This window comes from Zonotrichia leucophrys, chromosome 12 (assembly GCF_028769735.1).
Source record: "Zonotrichia leucophrys gambelii isolate GWCS_2022_RI chromosome 12, RI_Zleu_2.0, whole genome shotgun sequence".
NCBI lineage: Eukaryota > Metazoa > Chordata > Aves > Passeriformes > Passerellidae > Zonotrichia > Zonotrichia leucophrys.
The window spans coordinates 10,096,767-10,121,720 of NC_088182.1; the positions used below are offsets into that span (position 1 = coordinate 10,096,767).

The 24,954-nt window shown below is 50.9% G+C and overlaps 1 protein-coding gene across 3 annotated transcripts in view; it reads right to left on the minus strand.

Annotated features, from left to right (window-relative positions):
- Window positions 1-3,239: 3,239 nt before the first annotated feature.
- The window catches only part of CHST13 (carbohydrate sulfotransferase 13), a 28,226-nt gene continuing 6,511 nt past the window's right edge, over window positions 3,240-24,954 (minus strand). For 2 of the 3 annotated variants that reach the window (XM_064723885.1, XM_064723887.1), the window contains exons 2-3: window positions 8,543-8,619; window positions 3,240-4,544 (exon numbers count right to left, since the gene is read on the minus strand). In XM_064723885.1, the coding sequence (XP_064579955.1) occupies window positions 3,699-4,544; window positions 8,543-8,619 (923 nt within the window). In that variant the 3' untranslated portion in view covers window positions 3,240-3,698. Of the gene's footprint in view, window positions 4,545-8,542; window positions 8,620-9,597; window positions 9,726-24,954 lie in introns of those variants that run through there. The other variant, XM_064723886.1, reaches the window with a different exon arrangement.

The window sequence follows — 24,954 nt, forward strand, 5'->3', positions numbered from 1 at the left end:
GACTCCTGAGCCATGCTGGGCTGTGGCAAAGCTCAACAGAACAGCAAGGAAAGGTACTCTCCCTTTTATGCCGGGGAGTATTGAGTGTTTATATAATAAGTGAGATGGTGCACAGGCACACATATGCAGACAAACATAAGCCAAATGTCTATTAAGTATTATAACCATACACAAAAGTAATCAGTATATAATATGTAGATTGACCCAGCAGTAATTCTATTATACATTATAATATAATCATTATTTTCATTGTATATTTGTGCACACATGAATGCATCAAAGTGAGGCTGTTCTTGTTTCTTGTGTCCTTGGGAGCTCCCCAGTATCTCCTTGGGGGCCTTGCAAAGGGTTCAAAACCAGCCTTGGGCCAGACTCCAGGACCAGCCTGACTCATTTAGAGTCTCTTGTCCCCAAGCTCTGCAGCCTGAGGCCAGGATGGGACCCTTTCAGGGGGCTGGGGGGACATTACTGCCATGGTCCTCTCTTCAGTGCCACATCCCCACCTCCAAGTGGAAGAGAAAACCAAATCCAGTCACATTATGGCTCAGGTCTCCTCGATGTTTTCTTCCTCTAAAAAGAAAAAGGGATGCGGTGAAACAGTCTGAAAAGTCCAACGAACCGGGAGCCCCCAGAGAAATGGTTCCCAGCACCCGCACAGGGAATTTCACCGCCTGTAGTTGGGATCTCCGGTCACACGGGGTCCTCCTCGCTCCGTCCTGCTCCCGTCCTCCAGCGCTTTCCGTGGGCCGGGAAGGGTCGGACCGAGCCTGAGGCGAGGGCGGCGGCTGCCAGCAGCATCCTGACCCTACGGCATCCTGACCCCACAGCATCCTGACCCCACAGCACCCTGACCCCACAGCATCCTGATCCCACAGCATCCCGACCCCTCAGCATCCTGACCCTACAGCATCCTGACCCTATAGCATCCTGACCCTGACCCTTCAGCATCCCGACCCTATAGCATCCTGACCCCACAGCATACCTGCCCCACAGCAACTTAACCCCACAGCATCCTGACCCCGCAGCATCCCGGCCCCATAGCATCCTGACCCCACAGCATCCCGACCCTGTCCCGCAGCATCCCGATTTCAGAGCTGGCCCCGGGGAATCCCGGTCCCAGCAATCTGGCCTTGGCATGGACTTAGCGATTTCTGTCCCAAAAAGCTCCAGCCCAGGCTGAAAGTGTTTGTTTCAGAAATACAAAGTGCCCCTTTTGTGTTTGCATGATTAGGTTTTCCTTTGGAAAGCTTTGGGTTTAGGCAGAGAGCAAGCCAAGGGTATGACCTAAATGGTTTGGATTGTGGATGTTGTCTGTGGGGATTTTACAGAAGCAGCGCAAGGGTGGGTTTTCTAAAGGTTCAATTTCTAAATTACCCAAAACACAGCTTTACAGGGTCCTGCTTTCAAAAGCTCACAACCAAGGCTGCAGGGCTGCATTTGGTCCATGGGTGTGTGTCTGGGCTGGTCAATGGGTCAGTGGGTCAGGTCTGATGGGGATGCCAGGACAGACTGCCAGTCGAACAGCCACTCACAGCTGGGGACACCTCCCCATTGCCACTGTTCCAGGAAAGATTAGAAACCACCTGGCTGAAGAACAAAGCCCAGAGGCATCTGTTCCCTCACTCTCACACCAAAGAAAGCCCAAAGCAGCTCCCAGCCAGCCAGATATCGTCTAAACACCCACAGACAGCACAGCTGGGAGTGTTTCTGTCCCTGCCACTCACTGTGCCATCAGCTCTTCAGAGATACTGGCAGGGAACAGTATTTAGGAAAAATAAAAACAAAAAACCATCCAAAACCCCATCCATTTATGACCCTGCATCTGACCCCAGATTATGATTCATGACCAAAAGCGATGAAAAGATCTTGCAGTGACTTGAAGAATGATTTTTCCAAGCAGAGGCAGCTCTAAGCAGGGAGCACAAGACTCCTGAGAAAGCAGGAGGAATGCACTCCAAGCCTGAACGCTGCAGATGAAATTTGTTGCATCATATAATCTGTTTTTGTGTTTTGTGTTTCAGCTAGACAGGGAGATACCAAGACAGCATGAGAAAGGCCATTTCTTCAAGATCTCCAGTGCAGATTGGGAGAATCAGTCACACTGCCAGCATCACCAGCAGTTTCATTTACTTTTCTTTTTCATTGCTTTGCTAAAGCCAATCTCCAATGGAGCAAGCAAGGAGGGAGTGTCGGCATATAGATGCCAGTCAGAGGCAGAGAGGAAAAAGGTTAAGATATAACAGCTGAAAGTTGTTAGATGGAAACACCATTTTTTTACAGATACTGAGAGCACTGTGGTTTCATAAAACCTCCCATTGTATTGCACTAATAAGTCAAGTGTTTGCAGCCAAGCCAGCAGAACACACTCCACAGCATCTATTACCAGTGTGTTTATTTACAAAGGCAGCCAGCAAGCCAAAGCCAAACAGAAAAGAGGAAAAACTGAAATATGGACTGGCTTTAATTTAAAATCCTAGGGCTCGGTTTGTCATTTTCTTTTGTGTTTCACTCCCTCCTCCCTGTTCTTTCTTCAAGGAATGATTATCCAAAGGCAACCAGGAAAAGGACTGTTTCCCTCTAGGTGTCTCTCTCCCTGTTTTTATCCTCAATTTTTCCCTCTCTCTCACACATACACACACACAAACACACAGACTTTTCTGGCCTCCCAGTCCAACATTACCTCTCCATTACCACAGCAATCTCCCACATCCCAGCCCAGTGTTCCCCCAAACACTTTATAACTTTTCTAACTTTATGCTGTCCTGGGAAGAGAAGCCAGCAGTGCCAGCAGGGCCCTGCCTGACCAGCAGGGCCAGGGCAGGACACTGAGGATGGTGTGATTTCATCAGAGCAGACACCTGCACCCCTACACTCTGTATGGCTTCACAACTGCTGTCACCTGCTTTCAAAAATGGGAGGTGTGGGGGCCTGGATTTAATGGATTTGACCAGAAATCCAGAGACATGCACACACAGGCACTCTGCTGTGGTAGTTCAGGGAAAAGACCTGCTGAGGACCTGCTGCAAGCCTTTCCTCTCTATCTTTGGAGAATTTTGAACCCCAGCTGAGAACACGTGGAAGGAGAGGAACAAAAAATCCCTCCAGGGATAAAAATGTGGCCAGAGTAACACACCTCTCTGTGTTATAACCTCCTCAGTAGGGGATGGCATGAAGGACAAGAAGAGAACAAGACAAAAAGAAAAGGTGGGAGCAATTTTAAATAAAAGGAAAAAGTTACATTAAATTATTGCTTTATTTCTGGTTCTATGCAAGTCTCTGATACACTCCCCTCTGACCCCTGAGACTCCATGTCTGCCCCCAAACAGCCCAGTAAGGAGGAGAAAGACCTGAAGGGATCCTGCCCAAAAAAGGAGCCTTCCCAAGATTTGGATCTACAGAGGAGTCTCTTAGTTACAAGAAAGTCCCCACCAAGGCAAGAAGCGTCCAGTCCCACCACCATTCCCGGTAGATACTGAAGGCTGGGAGGGAAAGGGAAGGAAAAGCTCCAGCCCCAGTGTATTGAGAAGTGTTCTTCCTCCAGAGCATGCACGAACAAGGCATCAGGAGGTGGAGCAGACCCTAACAAAAGGGCACGGGGAAGAAGTCAACCAAGAGACGAGCTCAAGGCAGGAGGAGAGGTATCATGGCAAGGTGAGAGTTATCCAGCTCTCCCTCACTGCTCCCCCGCAGCCCCCGCCTCACCGGAGGCGGAGGTACGAGGGGATGGAGTAATTGAACAGCAAGTAGTCCATTTTGTATAAATTAAAGAGTCTCCTTTGGTAGAAGGGGCTAATGTCCTGGAAGAACTGGGCCGTCATGTCGTCCGTCGTCCTGGTGGTCTTGGATGAAGCCGGGAACTTGACGCTGGCATCGGCCCCTACCAGCTGCAGGATGTACTTGGCGTCTTCGGCCAAGGTCTCGTACTTGCCCACCACGTCGTAGTGGATGATGCAGGGGTGGCAGAGGGAGTGCACGCGCTCCCAGTGCTCGTTGAAGGGCTCCTCCTGCTGTGTGCGGGGGTCCAGCAGGTAGTAGACGAACTCCTCGAAGCGCACGTCGTCGCCGCGCTCCAGGGCGCGCTGACTGGGCTGCGGCCGGTGCCGCCGCACAATTTTGGTGCCGTAGCGCTTGTGGAAGGCCGTGTTGTAGCTGAGCGTGAACTTGTTGCGGTAGGCCGAGACCAGGCGCTCCAAGGGCTCCCGCACGAAGATGAACTTGAGGTAGGTGCGCAGGCGGGCGTTGATCTCGGCGACGCTGTACTCGGACAGCGTGCGCAGGTTGGAGGGCACGTGGGCCTCGTGCGCGGGGATCTCCAGAGGGTCCCGGTACTTGCCTTGCCCCGTCAGGACCATCATCACCCGCTTCCAGTTGGTGCAGGCCACTTTGGGCACGTAGCAGTAGAGCAGCCCATGTGTGTCGTCCACCACCAAGTGCCGCAAGTCGTCCGGCCGCAGGAGACGCCGCTTGCGGGTGTAACGGCTGCAGATGTTGCTCAACATCTCCCGTCTCTGCTGGTGAACTGCCTGCAGGGACGACTGCTCAAACTGGGGAGGAAAATCCCAAGAGAGATGGTTACCAGCTTGCCCAAGCTGATTGTGGCCTACACGCAACGCTCGGCCCACAATTATCCCCACTACCTCCCCTGTGGACTACACACAACACTCAGTCCACAACTGTCCCCACTGCCTCCCCTTTGCTGGGCTGGTCAGTCACCCATGTGGGATTTTGGGGACAGCACTCACTTTAAACACATCTTGGTTTGGTACACATAATCCTTGGACAGGCTGGCATCAAAAGAAAGGACAAAAGGTGATGAGGAGCTGGATGAGGAGAAAAATCCAAGGGGGTGAGGGAAGAAGGGGTGGTGCAGAGAGGGTCAGTAACAGAGCGTTTTTTTAAAAGCACACACACACTGGGCTAATGTGCTATCCCTCACATTAGTCTGGGGGGATGCACAGCCCCAGGGGCAGAAAGCACAGCCCCAGGGGCAGAAAGCACAGCCTGTTTGCTGGCACAGGGCCCTGCATATCTCCTGCCGCAATGAGGCATTGCTGCCTCACATGTGCTTGCTGTGAACACCCAGCCAAGGGCAGAAACATAGCAGAACATTCAGGGATGCTGGATGGAAATGGCCTGGATGTTCTGCCAAGGAAAGGCAAATGGAAATGGTCTCTAACACTGATGATCAAAGCCTGGTGAGCAGGAGGGGAGCTGGAGATGAGGTGGGGTGGCAGGTATGATGGAGTGGAGCAAGAGGCTGAGTAGGCAGTGCCAATGCCCTTCCTGAGGGCTTTGGGTTCCTTCTCCTGAGGGACAGGACACAGGCCACTCCGATGCCTCAGCTCTGGTCACAGTTTGCTTTGGCCGCAGGGACAAGCAACCAACACATGGTCCTTTAACCCCTCGGACCCTCACATCAAGAGCTGGCAGCTGCTGCACTGGCTTACCAGAAGCCCAGAGTCCCTTAAACCCTGACCCAGCTGAAACCCCCTTACAGATCTGGGGACGTGACCTCTCCTGTCATGGTTTTCGCCAAAAATCCTGAAATGTCATTAGAACATCTGGGGAAGGAAACCATTGCCAGGAAGTCAGAAGGGGAAGGTCCCCTCCTCCTCCTGCCCACTCTGTCCCGGCTTTGCTCACAAGGGTTGGGAAATTTTGTGTTCCTCATTGCTGGGAACATTCAACAGCCTCGTCTGGGAACAGCAGCACCAAGCACCCACTAACCTGGGGGGTGGCCCTGACCCTGCAGGGCTGTGGCTTTTATGCCATGCAGTGACCACCACCTCCCAACATCAGAGTGGCTCCCACTTTGGGGCTGCAAACAGCCCTGCCAGTGCCAGAGGGTGCCACAGCAAACAGCTCTGCATTGCACAGCTGTGGCGACTCCAAATGAAGGGTGAGAGCAGGCCTTACTGCCTGCATGGCTGCTGAGAGCTGCCGCTGCCCAGGGATGCTAAAGAACACCACTGGCTGTCAGAACCCAGGACATCCCTCTGGCTGTCCTGAGCAGGCAAGACCCCTGCCAGGGGTCTCAGAGACCTTGGCACAGAGCCCAAGATGCCCCTGTGGTTTTGACTATGACCCGTGGAGCAAGTTACTGACCTTAGATGAAAATCTGCAAGCCATGACAAATTAAGTAGAATGAGAGTGAATTTATCACGTGAAAAAGTAGATTTTGGGGTTTCTAGAATAGGGACTCAGAGGGGCAAGATGGAGGGATCTGGGCATGTCCAGCCTTTCTCCTTCTTCTTTTTCTTGGCCTCCATTTTCTGCTGTGATGTTGGCACTTAAAGATTGGTTTAGAGTAGAAGCTGTCTAACACAGGTGATAGGTATTGGAAAGTAATTGTAAACATTGTACATGTAGTTTTTAGTATAAAGACATAACACCACCCAGGGGGGAGGCAGAGTGCCTGGAACTGTCTTGCTGGATGGACCTCAGCAGGGCAGGAGAAAGAATTTTACAGACAAGATACAATAAACAACCTTGATACCAAGAAATGAGGAGCTCTGACTCCTTCTTCAAGCTCTGGGCTGGGTAAAGAGACTTTCTAACTCTTCTTGGAGTCACTCTGACAAGCTAAAGATCCTGACACTTGGCCAGGCTTCAGGCGCTCCCTCACTGCTCCCTGGGGGCTTACAAGGTGTTTGGAGGGGCAGCTGTAAGTGCTTGTAAAGCTCCTGCCAGGAGCTGGGATTTGCTAAAGCAAACTGTGGGTGATCCAGCAGATCTGTCATCCTCAGAGAGACACTAACACCTGGGCAAACAGCTCCTTCTGCAAGGAATGAACCACACTCAAGACTCTTTTGGATCTTATTTCCACAAAGGAAATAACCTCATCCAGGTCACCTTAGTGACCACTTTCTCCAGGAACCTGTATGGGCAGTAATGTGAAACAGGGACAGGAGAAAGCATCCCATCCTTACTCCTTCTAACAAAGACATGATAAGGGAAAATGCCAAAACAAAGGAAATTCAGGTGAACAGATGCTAACTGCCAGCAAGGTATGACTCTGACATTGCTGGCTATGAGGTTACAAAAAAAATACAGCACCTAGGGAGATTATAACCACAGCTGAAGAAGCATTCTCATGCTGCCTTGCAACACAGCCAAACCTTTCAGCAGAAATTCCTTTTGTTTGGAGCTTCCCAGTCAGCTTTTAGAACTGGAAAACCTTTTTTGCAAGGGCTTAGGAAAAGAGGTATTTTAATAATGTGATTTTTTCAGGTGTTTTTCCCTGCATTTGCATAATTCAAAATTATTGGAGCAGAGAGACGGACAGACAGACACTGTCTGCAGGCATGGCAACAAATAAATGTGACTACTTTTCAGCAGCCGCCCACTGGAATAAATGCATGTCTTGCAGTTATTTCACAGCAAAATTGCTCCCTTCATTTCCTTCTCTTTAAAAGCCAGGGAAATTAAGTATCACTTTTAAGGAAATAGCACCACGACATTCCAGCAGCGTCAGGCTTTGCTGGCATCACGGCCAAGGGAGTCCATATTTGTAATTTTTCAGAGAGCAAATGTACTTTGGCTGCTTACAGACATAACAGCATCAACCTTAACACAGAGCAAAACCTGCGGGAAGAGCTGACTCTGGCTGCATGGGGAGGCAGCAGGGATGGCAGCCCACTGAGGGGCACCAGCACTGCCCTCTGCTCCTGGGGCTGCAGCAGAGGACAGCCCCATGGACACAGGGAGATGCAGGGCACGTTTGGTGGCTGGGCACGTGGCATGGCACCCGTTGGAGGGTGGTTTCCCACAGGGCTTCCTGCAGGGAAGTTGTGGGTGAAGATCCCTCTGCAAAGGGAAGTGGGGCTGAATTAGGGGAAAACTGCCTGCCCAGGGGGGAAATGCAGCAGAAAGAAACAAAGACATTTTACAGCTCTGATCACAAGCCCCACTGTGAGGGACAAGCAGGACACATTCCCTGATTCCTGCACAGGGAGGGACCCACTAAGCCCACCTGGAGGGGAGTGATCCTTTGCCCAGGCTGTGCCTGGCTGCTCATTTCTCAGCAGGTGTAGCTGGCACAGCTCAGAGTGATGGAGAGGCCTGAGATGTTCCAGGATTATAAATCCCCCATGGCTGAGTCCAGCTATATCTATGTACACATATATATGTGCATATTCCTATGTGTGTGCATGTACATATAGCAGCTAACACAGAAATATCTGCCAATTATTAGCTCAGGAAGGGCAGCAATGAAGCTCTTGCCCAACTATGATGGCACAGAGTTGGCTTTGAAATGTTCAGACAGCAAAGTCTCCCAGGTTTGCCCAGCTATGGCTCATCCCACTGGTAATTAAAACATTTACCCAAGTACCAGCAAGGGCCATAAGCAGTGTTTATCAAGCTACACCCCCAAGCAGTGTGGTCTTGTCTTTTAGACTCAGTCAGAGGTTCAGCTGCAAGGACCCAGGGGGTGGCTGGAGCTGGCACAGTGCCCCACACACCAGAGAAGTGGAAGAAAGGGTCAGAACTCAGTGCCCCACTCAATGTTCACCCCAGCATTTCTCTGTCCCTGCCCCCTTACCTGGTCACTCTCATACAGGGCCTGGAGTGGGCTGCGACCAGCCTTGCCTTGCCAGGTGGATCTCAGATCTTCAGAGACTGAAAAAGGAGAGAGGAAAATCAGAGGGGTTGGAAGGATCTGCTTCCCTTGCCTTCTCTTGAGATGCCCAAGCTGGGATAAGACAACCTCTCCCAAGAAGAGACAAACCCATTTTGCTCTGGAAGTGATGCTCAAGCAATGCTCCTCCCTCCCACTTTGTAACAAAATCTGCAGTTAGGATTCAAAAGGTCCAGACCTATTTTTTATCAAATAAAACACTATAAACAAAGGTAACAATTACAATTTCAAGAACAACTAGGTAAAGTTTGATCCACATGCTTTTGGGAAATGCCACTTTGTCCAGGCTGTTTGTTTGAGGGAATGACCCAGAGGAGACAGGACCCTGCCAGCATTGCCACAGCCCTGTGAGGGGTGAGACTGGGTCTGTGCCTGGCAGAGATGAAGGGCAGATCCAACACTGGCAGCTCTGTGCTGAGCCCCCACAGGCTCAGGGCTTGCACTTCCAGCCTCAGAGACACAAACAGGAGCACACAAATTGATCAGGTGATTTGTCTGACCAGTAAATCAATTGAAGTTCTTATTTGCTTTTTATATTTTTTTCCATCCCTTCTAAACCAGCAGCATCTCCTCTGGTGTTTGAAGCTGCAGACAGACACCCAGGCAGCCCTTGCCCTCCCTGCCCTGCAGATCAGCTGTTTCATTTTGGAGGTCCATTTGCAGCAGCACCAAACCCAAGGCTGGATGTGGCCAGCTATAAGTGCAGCACCAGAAACCCAATCAGTGACAGCTGCCCAAGTTCTTGTGCTCATAAATTATTTAGGGATGCAACCCCTTCCACGCTAGGAAGCATCTGCTTCAGCTCAGCCTCTGAGGTGCCCTCAGGGACCTGTTTCCAGCAGAGTGGGGGCAGAACCATGAGGCCTGGATATCCCAAACACAACACATGGAGCCAGCCGTGGCAGGGGCACAGGCTCTCCCTTGCAGCAACACTTCCAAGCAGCTCTCCCACCACTCACCCACCCTCTGCTGCTTGGCTCTGACTCTCTCCACTGGCAGAGGATGCCACGACAATTTCCACATTACAAGGTTTGTAACCATGGGGGTTGTGCAGCCCTGGAGTTGGCTTCCACAGAAGGAATCACACCATGAGTTTTAAAATGGAGAATTTTGGTTTTTTTCTGAAGGGGAAGATAGGACATATTGTTCAGAAGACTGTGGCCTGGGAGGCTCTTCCAGTCCTCCAAGTTCCTGGAAAAATCATCTGCCATTAGACATTTCTGGCAACATGAAGGTTTCTAACAGAAGCTTTTTGCATGACAGTTTGGGGCTCCGGATCTTTTCATTCACTGACCGTCACCAAACAGCCCCACATTTGTTACACAAGTCGCAGATGGCATCCGTACAACCAAAATAACCAGAAGGAAAAATCCAGACCCTGTGTTCATTTCGACATGCTTGCATTTTGCTTAAATGAAAACTGCACCAAAGCACAGAGTCACCAGAGTCTCAGCTAAACATTATTCATTCCTGGAGCTGTAATTAGGGAGGAAATGACGGCCTGACCTCACAAAATTTCATCAGCAGTGCCTGTACGCTTGCGCGTCGGTGGAAATGACACTTCCTGCAGCGCTGCATTGATCAAGATGTGGCTCAAGAGAAGAAGGTACAGTTTCTTCCTCAATGCTCTGTATCAGTTACCCCACAGGAGGGTGAAATAGCATCTGTGCCAGTGAGAGATAAGCAGAAAGTCCAACGTACAGTGCTGGGCTGACATGCTCATCCCAGAGGAGCCCCGGTTCACATTTCCAGACTCAGCCCTCTGCAAATGACAGGGAATGAGATCGACCTTGAAAACTGCACTCACTGCAGCTCACATCTGCAAACAGAGAGCTCTGAACTTGAGCCCCTTTCCCCTTGGGCTGGGGCTGATAAACTCCTGTTGGATGTGACCCTGCAGAGGGCTGGCAGTGCCTTGCAGCAGACACTGCTCCTATATTTAGTACAAACAATGTGGAGGCGTTTGTTTTTGAGATTAACACGTGCATCAGCCAGAACCTTTCTCATGGGGACAGAAGCAAACCCTGGGTGGTTCAGGCTGACTTAAGGCTGTTAGAAATGCAAATAGCTCGTGCTGGTGCTGCACAGGGCAGAGAGGAAACGTCCCAGGGAACGGCTTCAGTGCCTGCTGCAGTGTCAGGTCACAGCCCTGGAGGAGTGCTGGCTTGGTAGGAGGCTCTTTGGGCTCAACAAAAGGCAAATCTGCAGCAAAGAAGGGAGGGAGCAGAGGTCAGGCAGGTCACAGCCATGCTCTGACCTATTCAGCCCTCTTTTCTTCAGAGGGACCATCCTGGCCAGTGGCTGCTGCACTTCACAGGGCTCCTGCCAACAGCCCCAGCAGAAATGTTGCAGAATGGATTTCCTCCAGCCCTTCCCCAGAGCAAGATCTGGCAGAGAACAAGGCATCTTCTCTGGATAGCAGCAAACCCCCTGGGATCCCTGCTATGCTCTTGCTGTACAGAGTTCCAGGAAAAAAGAGGAAGAGATTAAAAAAAATGGAAAAAAGTTCCCTGCCAGGCTGCTCCCGTGCAGCTGGAGGAGGCTGGGAGTGCTGAGCTGGCAGGGGAAGGCACCAGCACTCAGCACTGGCTGCATCCTGAGCTCTGAGCTCCAAAGCGGTGACACCATCCCTGCCCAGGCACTGCCAAACCCTCCAGAGCAAGGCCTGGCCTGGCAGCAGGTTTTGGGTTTCTACAGGGCTCCACTGCAGGAAGTCTCCCCGCTCAGAAACTGTCTGCTCACACTACACGCACCATCCCGAGGAGAAAAGCAGCTGGGATCCTGGCTGGGCCAGGATAGTGGCTTTGGAGCCAGGGTTAAGCCCTGGGGCAGATGCAGCATGAGGAGGGCAGCATCTGCAGTGTCCCATGGGATGGAGAGTCCTTTCTCCATAAGGCTGGGTCAGAGCAGCTGCAGGTGTGTGAACAGAGACAAGTCCAGGCTGTCTGCACCCAAAGCATCCCCAAAACATCTGGGATCACAGTGGTAGGCAGGCCAGGGCTGAGCCAGCAGCAGGCTGGAGACAGTGATTTAATGGAGTCCACCCCATTACGATCAGCCTTTGACACCCAACACAGCCCTGCCCTGTGACCCCAAGCTGTGGACACCCCCTGCTCACCAGCCCCAGCACCTGCAGCATCACTGCTCACACACTCCTGTCCCAGCCCTCCCTGCTGCCAGATGCTGGCTGGAATTTACACATCCCTCCTATTCCACTCATTCATGCTGAGAGCAAGCCAGGCATCCCATTCCCTGTCCCATTTTTGGTTTACCAATCTCTGGAATGCCCCTGAGACTCCCAAAAAGTTTGGGAAGGCCAAGGAATACTGAAATAAATGAGACTGTTGAGGAGGGAGTATCATGTGAGTGAGTTAATGGTTTGTGTTGCATTTTGGCACCATGGCCCTGAGTACAGCAGGATATTCCATCGTGGAGGAGCTGCCAAGATCTTCACATCTTGGATTTTCTCCTGACTTTATAGCTTGTTACTGAGGCTCCCAGATTCCACCACAGGCAGTGGTAATCCTTGGAAATTTAGCATTGCCACAATTGCATCTGAAAGCAGGGACATCACTCAGCCAAGGCATATCAACTTTCTAAAGGGGGAAAAACACCAACCTTGGCAACTGCAGGATCTCTGTTTGGGTGAGAAGTATCAACACAGTGCATGTCTGTGATCCAAATCTAAAGTGCTTTTCACTGACACAGGTAGAAGGAAGTATCACGTTTGTCCTTTAAATCTTCAAAGTATGAGGCAAGGGAATAGGAGTGATGTGGAGCACGAGACCAAAGCCTCTGTGCTAAGGCAGAGACACTGAGCAGAAATCACTAAGATGAGCCTGAAAGGAAGCTCAGGGACATTTTTGAGTCTGCTGTGCTACAAGGGCTTTCAGACTTTCTTTTGGAGCTTAAAAAGAGATCACACTTTTTCCTTTCTTTCCTCCTGTACCCCAGATTTCAGTGCTGTCCCACCACAGCTGAAGACACTCTCTTACAGTGTGACATCAACACCACAGCAGGATCTGGGGCTTCAATGTCTTGCCAGCTGTCCTTGGAAAAGGGAATAGATTTTAAAGCTGCGAATATTTAGGTGTACTAGCTGATTGCAAAGACAGCCAGACATGTGTGAGGGGAGGGAAAGACTGGATCATGCCTGTTCCAGACTTCTGGAAGAAGAAGTGAAAGAATATGCTACTTTGGCTGCACAGACTCTTAAAAAAGGAGGGAGGTTCTCTGCAACCACAACAGCAAATCCAGTGTGTGAATTGAAGAGTTTGGCTTAGAGACAAGATTCAGGCAGCAACAAGCCTGCTAGGCTGACATCAGCATTACCCAGGCTTTAGAAAACAGTCTGAAGAAAAGAAAGCAATTAAAACATGTGGGTTCAAATAACTTAGAATGAAAATCAACATGGCACTAACCAGACACAGCTCATACCCATGCAAACTTGTCTGTAAATAAGTTGTTTCTGTAGATCAAGCCTATGTGGTAGATCCTCACCCAGATACACACAGGGCAAGAGAGACAACAGTGCACAGGAAACAAGGATTTCATCCTCTTCAGTCAGAGAGGATGAAATTTAGAAGGTGAGCTGTAAAGGTCGCAAGCAACAAGAAAGCAGGTGGCACTTAAATGAGAAATACTGGGCAGAAGGCAGATTTCTAGAAAAATATCTCCCAGATTAGCTTTGGGATTAATACATTGAGAAGAAGTTGACATAAAAACAGAAAGATACTGATGATGGACAAAGACTTGAGAAAGGCTGCCATGGCAGGGAAAGACAAACACCAACAGGGAAACTGAAGTTCATCCTGGATGAGGGGAGTGGAAACTTAATAGGATTTAATTTCACAATGTTGGAATTCAGCAGTTTCGGCTACTTTGCTGCTGGAAGTGGCAGGAGGTCCCAGATGCATTAGTTCTGGGCCATCAGCTGCCAGTGTGACATCAGCTGCCAGTCATAAAAAAAGGCAAGTGAAGCCCTGAAACAAATCAGGTGAGATATTTGCCATCACAGCAAAAAAAAAGCATTATCCATATGCTGTTATCCACAGCATTGGTGACCCTCACCTGCAGCACTGACAGCTCTGCTCTCCGGGACCAAGGCAGGTCCAGAGGTGCTGAGAAGGGCTGCCAGGTGACCCCAGGACTCCTGAGGTGCATGGGCTGGATGTGTGCGTGAGCAGAGCTGGGATCACCCCTGGGAACAGGCCAGCAGAGAGGATGGCAGGGGGTCCACATGCAGGACAGCATGTGGGTGGCTGGGATGCAGCAGGAGAAATCCCAACTCATTTTGGGCTTGAGGATGAAGCTTTCAGATATTTTCCAGGCTGGACCCTGAGGCCACAAGAAGCCAAACACTCCACATGTGGTCTCCAATATGAAACACTGGAGAGGGTGAACACCTGGAGATGATCAGTGGTCTCCAGACCAGGGAAGTGAAGAGACAGCACATGTACTTGCACATGAGCAGGCACCCCAGGGACCCTGAGGAACTAATCCTGACCCCACCACTGCCTCCCCACTGCTGTCTCACAGCCCCAGCCTTGCTTCCTGTTGTGTCTGTGCAAAACCTAAAAAAAGAGAAAAAAATACCTGCGGTGCCTGAAATGATCAGTGTAAATTACAGCCTGCAAATGCCAGCAGGGCAGTGGGAGAGGTGCTGCTTTGTTCTGTAGGAAGAGTCAGTTCTCAGGGGAGAACTGAATTCCCTCTTGGAAGGGAATGCTCTCTCCCACACCAAAGAAAAAGTTCTGAAATTGAAGGTGATATTTTCAATGGATTCTGACTTGAACAAAGGAAAAAGGACTGGTGACAGGAGCTGTCTGCTTGGCACACGTGGCATGTGAGCAGCTGAACTACATTCATGGGAGAAAGAAGAGTGTACAGAGAGAAACAAATAACTGTATTACAGAGGGGTTAAAATGCCCAGAGCTCTACAGTGTACAGAGATTAGCACTTGGTTTAAGTCATCACTGGAAGAGCCAGAAATTAGGACCTGGATCTCTTTGTAGGCACAGCAATGAGCTTCTCCAGACCTTGCTGACTCCTCTCCAGGACCTGCCAGGGGCAATGAGTGAGTGCTTCAGCCTCAGCAGTGATGGCTCACTCACCCTTGACCACAAAGACAGGCTCCTCACTGCTAAAATAATGCACCCAGAAGGATCCTGCCATAGAATTTCTGAGAGGATACTATGACTGTGTTAGTCAAAGCCAAACCCTAGCTAAATGTCTCCAATTTTCGATTTTAACATCCAATCAGGACAAAAAATAAAAAGAGAAAGAGAAAGAAAAAGAAAACAGAGCTTGGCAGCAGCAGTGATGGACCCAGACAGTTACTGCAGTCAGAGCTCAGTTTTCCCTCCTGGTTTGATAGCAAAGACTGAGACATGCAGCCAGACACACAGACTGCATGAGGATCCAGGACATGGAGGCCAAGAAATCCCACATGGAAGCACCAGCTGGACCCCTGGGCAGTGTTCAGTGGTCCATGTGAGAGCCCTGCCTGGAAGGATCAGAGCTATAGGGTCAGTGTTGTCTCCAGAAAAAAGTTTAATTCTAGGAAGCTCTGGCTCTTATGTTTGGGCTCCTATTGGTAGAGAATGCATTTCCTTAATTTCTGCCTAAACACAAAGGCTGATTGTTGTTTGGTGTTTTGGATTTTTTTAAAAGACAGATATTTTTCAAATCTACGGTGATGTGAGAATCCAACACCAGAATCCCACAGAGAACTCCAGACTCACTTACTGCCTTAATGCTGTGGAAGGCAGTGACCTCTCTCTGATGGACAAGATGACCAAATAAGTGACTGTTTGCTTTCTCACATCATACTCCTGGCTGTGAAGAACTGTGTGGCAATTCTGGTGTTCACACAGCTAAGGCAGGACCTTTGGGAATTATTCCTATCTTAATTCTTTCTGAAAGGTTTTGATTTGGGAATAGGAATTTTTTGGCTCCAAAAGCAAATCAAATTTTTGGCTTCAAAGAGACAATCAAATCTCCCTAGATTCTTGTGACTGCTCATTTTTACTGCATCTAGAAAGTCGAGGATGTAGACAACAGAGGCTTAATTAAAAAGCTTAGGCAAAGAAATCCAATAGAGCCACATGATTGATTTGCTTAAATGCATCCTTCATGTTTGTGAATTCAGACACAACCACCTCTCCTGGGGAGCTGCAAGTGTAAGGAGATGTCAGTGGCTGGGCTCATTCTGCACCCAGAACACTCAGTGGGACTGGGTAGCATCCATGCCCCATTCTGGCAGGTAACTGGCAGCAGAGCACATGCACAGGAAAGAATTTTGGGGAGAGAGAACATGTCACAGCAATATTCAGACAAGCACAAGCAATGGCAAAAAGCAATCAGCCCTTTGGAGAGCACCCAGAAGAGATGATTTCTGCTCTTTTCCCTGGGTTTCTCCCAGGCACAGCACAGCTCCCCAAGAAGAGCAGAGCTCAGATATCAACCCATGACAGCCCACACCTTGCACAGCTTCCAGGGGGCAGTGAACAGATCCCTGTGGAGCAAATGCTGTACTTGACCTCTTTTGTCCCTCCTGGGGCTGTGCCAGTGGGTGGTGAGCAGGAGTGATGGAGGGGAGCTGGCAGCAACTCGCAAACTCTGCAACTCTGATATTTACAATACAAACATCCATTTCTTGTTCCAGACCAACATCCTCTGTAGCTCAGGAAATGCCTCTGTGGCCTTTGCCACCATTGCTTCTCTTTTCATGGTGCTTTTCTCCCCAGTTATGCTTGTTCAGCCTGCTCTGCCTCATGACAGGGGCTCGGCACTGACACAGGTAAGAGGCTGCCACCTAACACAGCCCCACTCAGTGTGGGCACAGGCAGACCACCACTGGCCTCCTCCAGTGTTTTCCTCACTGCTGAACAAGCAGCAATGTATAACCCAAGCTATTCCTGCCCTTGGCTGTGTGGGCCAAGCCCTGGGAAGGGCTGGCTGCCCTGCATGTCTCTCTGCTGAGGTACAGGCAGCAGGGAGTCTGCTGGGGATGTCTGTCTGAGCTCACTTGCTAGGGAACAGGAATAATTCTCCAACAGCCCTTCCCCTGCCAGCTCCCCTCCTGTTCCCTACAGACAACTCACAATCTGGAGCATCCTGGGGAGCAGCAGAGCCTTCCCCATGGCTTGCTCCAGAGCATTTTCACACATGAGAGCAGAGCCAAGGGCCAGGCTGGTTGCACCCTGCAGGGCTCCTGGAGCAGATCCTTCCCAGATAAGCCAGCCAGGCTAATGTAGTGTATCAGAAGGGCAGGATCTCTGTGATTGTGCCTCCCTGAGCAGATCAGCAGGCAGGCACATCCCTGTGCCCTGCTAAGCCATCTCATGATTCACTCCTCCATGTCACCAGTTGAGCCACAGCCCCCAGGCATGGCATGGCACCAGGAAGCTCAGGGGTCCTTCTGAAACCACAGGGTAAGTGTCCTTCACCAGCACTGCACCCTAACTCTCAGGCTCAGAAATTGCCTCATTAGCTTGGTTTTGGGCCACACAATTCTATTCTGTAACACAGCCAGTGCCTGGGTTTTGTCAGCCTGGTAATCCCCATGGCAAAGGGGCTCCATTTGGTAGCTCTTGACTTAATGATAATTAATTTAGCAGAAATTAAACCAAATTACTTGAACTTGGCTGGATCAGACAGAACTGAGTCCCAGCAACACAGGGGTGCTTGAAAACCTAGCTCAGGCTTTTTTTCCCAGAGCTGCACATTTTCTCCCATCCCCCCTAGTGCTCTTGAAACAGCCAAACCAAGTAATTAAACCCCCCCACCTCCCCTCACACCCAGCACTTGGAAATAGAGATACACTGGGAGGAGGTTACCCACAACACTGAGGGAAAAACCACAAGGAAAGCAGCTCAGGGCCAACCTGAGCAGGGCAAGACAGGACCTGTGCATGACAGGTTTGCACAGAGAACAGCCCACGTGCACTGAACTGCAGCAGGGGATGACAAATCTGCTCTCCCATCAGCCCACATGGGTGAACTCAGTCGTGTTTGCATATGGAGAGGGTGGGTTTGCATCTCCACAGGCACTGGGCTCACACAGAAGTGATGTTTTAGCCACAGTTATAAAGTACCATTGCAGGGCAAGATCAGGAGTAGGATGCACCATGGTCCATCATCTTTCTCTTCTCCAGTACCTATAATACATCACTTTCCTGTGGAGCCAGTGGAGGGATCCTACCAGTCTCTGTCACACACACCTTCCTCCCCAGAAATCTCCCCTTTTTGCACAAATGACTCTCTTGTTATCCTGGGAAGCTACTTAAGGCAAACTCCCAGCAGTCACAGATGGCTCCTGAAGGAGCCCCAGGACTCATTTCCATCCCACATCTCTGCTGCTGAAGCACCCCAGCACCCCCTTCCCAGCCACAGCCTCAGAGAAGGCTCCACAGGCACTGAACTGAGGTGACACAGGCACTTCTGAGGAGGCACAGCAGTATAAATCTCCTAGCCAAGAGGGAAAGGAGCATTTTCCAAACTCCTTCCACCAACTGCATATGCTCCACAGCCACCATCCCCTAATGGCAGCATTTTCCACCCAAAACCACACAGTACACACATACACAGACGTGAAAGTATTGGGGATCCCTGGACCTCACCATAACCAGGTGTACACAGGCAAGATGTCCAAGATTGCTTCCTTTGGACAGGAGGTGTCACCCCATGAAAAGAACACCCTTGTTTTCAGCAATCCCCTCCTTGCAGCCTCTCCAGAGTGCCAGGGCTGTGTGGCACAGCTGGGTGGTAATGGCAGCCAGGCTCCCTGGCACTAACACCAGCCTTCCTCCAGCCAAGAAACACTCTCCAAAGAAAGAGGGGACAATGAGTCACTGTTTTACATGGATAACTCAATGGACGGCACTGCCTTCAGCAGGAAAAGTCATTCACTCCTCCAGGGATGTGGCTGCAGGCTGGAAGGCAGCAGCCCATGGGCAAGAGAGGGACAAGGGGTGTGCTGCCTTCAGAGGTGTTAATGAGGGCATGGAAGAAGGTTCAGAGCTGTGATGGATGGGAAGAGCCATGAGAGGGGTGAGCACATGTCCTGCTCTCATTCCAGCCAGACAGAGCAGCCAGGCCTGCCAGAAGCAGCAGTGCTTGTGGTGAATGTCTGAGCATGGAAACACACAGCCTCAGGGGACTGAGGTGGGACCAAAAATCCAAGCACACCTGCCTGCACTTGTGCCCAAGATCCCTGATATCTGTGCACAGTCATCTATCTGCAGGCAGCATCCCTGCAAATGGGGCTCATGGGACTGGAATGCCTCTGGCACGCTGCAGTGGGGGGTGGAGAGGCAGCAGAGCTGCATCACCTCCGTCTGGTATTGGGGCACTTGTCCCAGCACACAGTGCAGATTACTCACAGCACACTCTCTCACACAGAAATCTGAGGGCTGACAGGCATAGGGACAGCACAGAAGCCCCAGACATATTAAATTTGAACAAAAAACTCACATGGTTTCCAGCCTGCAAAGAGGCAGATGGATGATCCCTGCTTCCTCAGTCTGGGGCTGCAGTGACCCATGCTCATGACTGTCACCTACCCACACCCATTTCCACACTCAGTGGCTCATGCCAGATGCAATAAATCCACAGACAGCAAACACGGGGCACAGGCCAGCAGCATGAGGTGCCACTGGCACCAAGTGCCACCAGACCTCAGGTTTCTCCATCTGGATCCAGTTCAAGACAGCCACATTGACTTTCATCAGAAAATGCCTCAGCCCAGCCTTTCAAGACCTGTGGCAACCTTTGTGGGGCAGGCAGTGCCCCTGTGCCAAGAAGGGCACAGATGCCTCCTGAGTGGGCACTGCACCGACCTGACCCTCCCAGCAACAGGCTCCTCATGGCTGTCCCCCTGGCCACCAAAGGTCAGGATCTTCTCTTTTAGCTTGAACACATCCCAGCCATGCTCCTTTCCAGGAGTCACACCTGCACAGAGCCTTCTGACAGGTCACACATGGGGCTGGCACTGCCATCACTGCAGAAACGTGATAACCAAACCTTATTTCACATCACCACTCCTTCCTCCACTGAGAAGATCCAGAACTGCCTCTCCAAGGGGCAGTTTTTTCATTCCCACTCTCCAGGATCTGCTGTGCCTTCGGCACAGTTGATGGCTGGAAACAGGACTGTGGGTTGCTGGGTGAGATCAGCCCCTGCCACACCACAGCCTGCGTGTCCTGCTCAGCACCACGTGGGATGTGGGATGGGAGGGAGGAAGGCAGTGCTCCAATGTTCAGAGCTACTTGGGTTTTGCTCCAAACCACTAAAAAAATAGAGATCTCTGCTGAAAGTGCTCCAAAGAAATACAGCAAGCACTGCTGACAGTATAATCTCCACTGTCCATTTCTATTAATACTCTTGCAGGTTTAGCAGAAACTGGAAATCTTGGATCTGACTTTTCACTGCTCACAGCATACAAGAACCCCCAGATGAGCAAAGCCAGTGTGACCCTGCGTGCAGCCCCCATCAGTGAGTGCCCTTTGGACGGGCAAAAGAGACAATGGATTTGTGTGTGTTTTGCTCCTCGTGCCTGGATGACAAACCCAGCCCAGAGAGCTCCATATTTGCCGTGCACACTCAGCACTGTGCAGCTCAGCAGGCTGAGGGACGATCCAGCACTGAGGGTTTGCAGCCAGCTCTGTGTCTCTGCCTCCCATCTGCTGCTCACAAAGCCCAGGCAGCAGCCACAGAGGTGGCTCTGGGGTTTGAAGGGGTGTCATCTGATGGATGTTTTTTTAAGCTGCCACAAAAAGAACATTAAACTCCTGACGTGAGACGGGGTCAGAACATCCTGCACTAGTTTAGATTTCTACTGCATGTCACACACATCGGGCAGGAAAATAATTATCTTTCTAACTTTACTTTTTTGCCTTTCCTTTTTTATTTTTTTTCCCTAACAGGATGCTTCTCAGCTTTTAACTGTCTGGAAGAGACCTTTTAAATCTGAAATCCCTGGTGTGTCCAGGCTTCAGCCAGATGCCTACTGTTAAGGGAGTGCTGGCTGTACCGAAGCCAGTGCAGGGACTGGCTGCCATTCATTCCAGAAGTGACTCTGATTCAGAGATCTGGCTTCTGGACATGCTTTAAAACCACTTGTGCATTACTCTTGATGCTCAAGATCCTGGAAAGTTTACTTAGGAAGAAGTTATTGCCATTGCCATTAGGAAGATATTAAAATTACATGAAGAGCCTCCTTGTTTTCTATAAAGCTTCATGAAAGCTCTTTCCTCTTTTGGCTCCCACTTTCTTGCACAGCTTACTTTGCCTTTATGTTTCTAAAGATAATTTTTCTTCATTTCTCACTCACAGCTCTTGGACTACCACAGTGCCACCAGCCATACCCAGGCTCAGGGGCTGGCACAGCTGGACCTTGGTTTTGTGGCTCCCTCCTCCCCAGAGGTGGGGATGGCTCAGGCTCTGTTTACAAGAAAGGCTCTCTTATTCCCATTTAGTCGAGTCAAGGATCAGCCAGGGAAACTCTAATCAAGTGATGGAAAATGGTGACAGTTATAGGGTTAGCTCACAATAAATCATGCAGAAAGGGAAAGAAGGAATCCAGCTGCTTCAAGGAGCTTGCCAAATGCCCCAGCACGGTCTGTGGGGATCATATTAGGAACAGAGCCAATGGCAGCTGGTCTGGACACTCTGCCCCATTCTGTGCAGGGGTTCTTCCTAAACCTTCATGTCTCCTCAGCAGCAGGAGGCTCTGCTCACCTGGTACCAGCCAGGAAGGTTTTACAGAAAGATCACAGGCATTGCAGCTGGAGGGATGTGTTTTGCTGGGGCAGGGTCCCCAGGTCTCTACTGTCACAAGGACTACAATTAAGATCTTTATAGGCAACAGAAAATTAACAATATCCAGCAGGAACACAGCCTCTGTGAGCAAATAAAGTATTTGTGTGCAAGTACCATGCAGTCCTCCGTTTCCAAATGGTTAATTCCTCCCATAAGCCAAGCTAGAAGCTTTCCAAGAGCAATTTCTCTTCCCCATTACGCCTGTCATTCTCCTGGCCCCAGTTGGCTGCTTGCATTTATAATTCAAGCCTGAACTGCCAGCATTTCCATTCCTTGTCAATAAACTCCTCCTCTGCAGCCTGCTGCCCGAAGGAACTGCACAAGAAGGCCTTGCACCAGCAAACAGCCCTTTGTCAGGGTGGGCAGGGGCTGATTTTCCCTGGGCAAGGTGGAGAGATGCACCTCTCCCTAAAACCCTGCTGGTGTGGTGTCTCCAGCCCTTCAGGCTCTTCTCTGGGCAGGCTGGGGCAGCCACAGCTGCTCACACAGCACCACGAGCTGCCAGCCAAGCCAAGGGACCATCTGCAGCAGCCTCTGCCTCCTGCTCAGCTGCTGGGGCCACGGCAGGCCAGCGTGCAGGGCACCAGGCTGGGCTTGCTCAGAACCTGCCCACACTCAGCTCTGCTCTGGGCAGATGCTGTCTGTGCCCTCTGCACACAGGCCACCTGCACAGGTACAGCACTGTCAGACGGCTCAGCCTGCCAGATGAACGTGTCTCAAGCCATCTCCTCAGCTCTGTGCATCTGGGATTGATGAAAGCCTCAACCAGCTGATCTGACGAAAAATGCACACTCAGCAAATTCTTCCCAAGGCAGCACCTTGCATGCAGCCATCCCTCCCTGGCTTGGCTTCATGGCTCTCATCCCTCTGCTCCCTGCAGAGCCAGCTGGGGGGCTGTGTCCTGCCTTTCCCAATGACACAGCTCTTTAACTGGTGAGACTCTCTCACAAGATACACAACAAGAGGCTTTACAAAGAGTTAAAGAGATGCCTGACTCACAGAGGAGGAGAGGAGTGAATTACAGCCTGCTGGAGACTTGGGAGAACCATCTCTGAGAACCACCTTCAGCACATACAGTCCCACCACACGGCCCCTTGTGCCTGTTTCTGCTGCATTTAGTAATGACCAAAGAGCCCTGTCCGTTCAGCAGAGGACACAAACACCACTGCCATTGCAGTTCTGGGGGACAACAGATCACTGCTAGCTGCTTGTCTGAGTGGCTGTTGCGTTTAATCCTTCCTGAGGGTGGCTGCTGGCTCTGGGGACATCCCTTTCCTTTTCACAGGGAGTGAGCAAGATGGGGACCTCAGGAAGAAGGGAACTTGGAGGCTTGTGTCTACACCACCCAGCAGCAGCTGTGGGCCACTGATGCAAAACTCCACCAGCATCAGTTCAGCCTCATTTGGGTCTCACAGTGCCTGTGTCTGCTGATCCTATTAAGCTAAAGGGAAATCAATCTCCCTGATACTGCCAGGAGAAAATTTGGAAGAGACCCAGCTATGAATATGCTACCCCTGCACCCCTGCCAAAAGGAAGGGCCTGGCTCTGTAGATATGTGCAGGACTGAACTCGCTGCCTTCCCCTGCCTGTGCAGAGGATCCCGTGGCAGGCAGAGCCCCAGTCTGCAGGGAAACACAGAACAAATGGGGTGGGGAGCTGCTGACCTCCAGCTAGTTTGTGCTGGTTTCTCAGGTCCCTGCTTTGAAGAAAGCCCTCTAGAACAGACAAGGTAGCCCCGGGGACACTCACACCCGGCAGTTCTGAGCAAACATCACCTTTGAACCTCATGTCGATATTACACATCTTCCTGCCAGGTCAGTGAGGCAACATCTGGCCAGAGAGCAGGCTTGGGTTGGGTTCCACACGAGCAGTGAGGCTGCAAGCTCACAGGGAGAGAGAGCTCTGCAAGGGATGGGTCCAACCTGCTGCTGCTCCCTCCCTGGAGGAGCTGGGAAAGCAGCCAGGAGATGGAGGGCTATAAACCAAGTGGCATTTACATGGAGAAGGAAAAGCTGTGAGCACGTTGTGACTGGAGGCCAGGACTCATGGCCTCAGCATCCCCCTGGACCACAGGTGACAGGCTGATGGGAAGGGACCTACAGGCCCTGTGCACTGCTGTGAAGATCCAAAACTTTGATGGCATTTCTCCTTGCACCAGTACCATGGGTAGAGCCACCACCACGTGCCCATCTGCCATGGCCAGGCTAGAGAATTCCTCATCTGTCACTCGAGCCACTACAGGGGCAGCAATACCTTCAGAGACATTCTATGGGGAGAAAACAGCTTCAAGCCCAGTTGGATGCTGCTCTGAGGGAGTCTATGAAAATTAAATCCAATGCTAAAAAAGCTGGGTCTCACCAGAATCAGGGGCTTCCTCAGCACAGCAGGTCTCACTCCCGTGCTCAGCGCAGTCTGTGTACACAGCCCTGTAACAGACTCACACCACCACACACAAGCCTGGGGCCCTGTGGTTTGCAGCATCTCACAGCTGCCAAAACAGCTTCACAATGTGACACCAGCCCAGGGTCAGTGACCAGGGCTGCAGCACAGCCAGCAGCACTGAACACCATTCTCTGCCATTCCTTGCTCCAATGGATCACTGGAAAGGCGAAGGGGAGGTGGGACATGCCAACAGACAGGGAGGCAAGCAGGACCCCAGAGAGCCAGGCCAGGGCTGCTGACAGGGCTGGTGCTTGGGGAGCCCTGCTGCAGGTCAGGAAGCTCTCACCACAGCACAGAGAAGAACCTGAGGAGGCACGGGACAGCACGTTCAACTGGGACAGAAAAATAAGCCGACACGGAATCCACACACACTCACACCCTCAAAACCAGGGTCTCAACCATTTTCAACACCCAAGATGATTCTCCTCTCAGCAGAGCTGCCAGAGGATGTGGCTTGTGTGGCCAGGCTTTCCTGCACTGGCAGACAGTGAGGAGCCACCCCAGCTGAGGATGTAGCTGCAGAACCCAGGGGTGGTGGAGCTGTTACAGCCTTTTCCAGAGAGGAGAAACCCTGCTTCCTTCTCCCAGGAAAGGCCAACTCCAAGCCCTTCCCAGCCAGATTCCCATCAGTCTGCCTGCCCATAAATTTACAACTATTTATTTAGTCAAAGCTCATCCAAATATTAAGAGCTCAGGGGCACAGTGGGAAAACAGGAGCAGGCAGAGCAGGCAGGCTGCTCCTCCACCAGGCTGCAGGAATTCCCCACTGTCAGGTTCAAGGCTGGACAACTCCATGCCCTGAAGCTAAATGTGCTCAGTGCCAGCAAGCTGAAGGGAGTGGACTTGTGCAAGGATCTCTGAGGCAAGGATCACCAAGCCTAGAAACATACCTGAGGCAGATCTTTGCCTCTGAGACTTCCAAAGCTGGGAGGTGGAAAAGGTTACAATGGACCTTTCAAAAAGCCTACAGATCCCAGACATCGCAGTAAGGATGCTGCAAAGGGTCTGGAAAAAATGAAACTTGCTCAATTACATTCAAAAGAAATGCTGGAA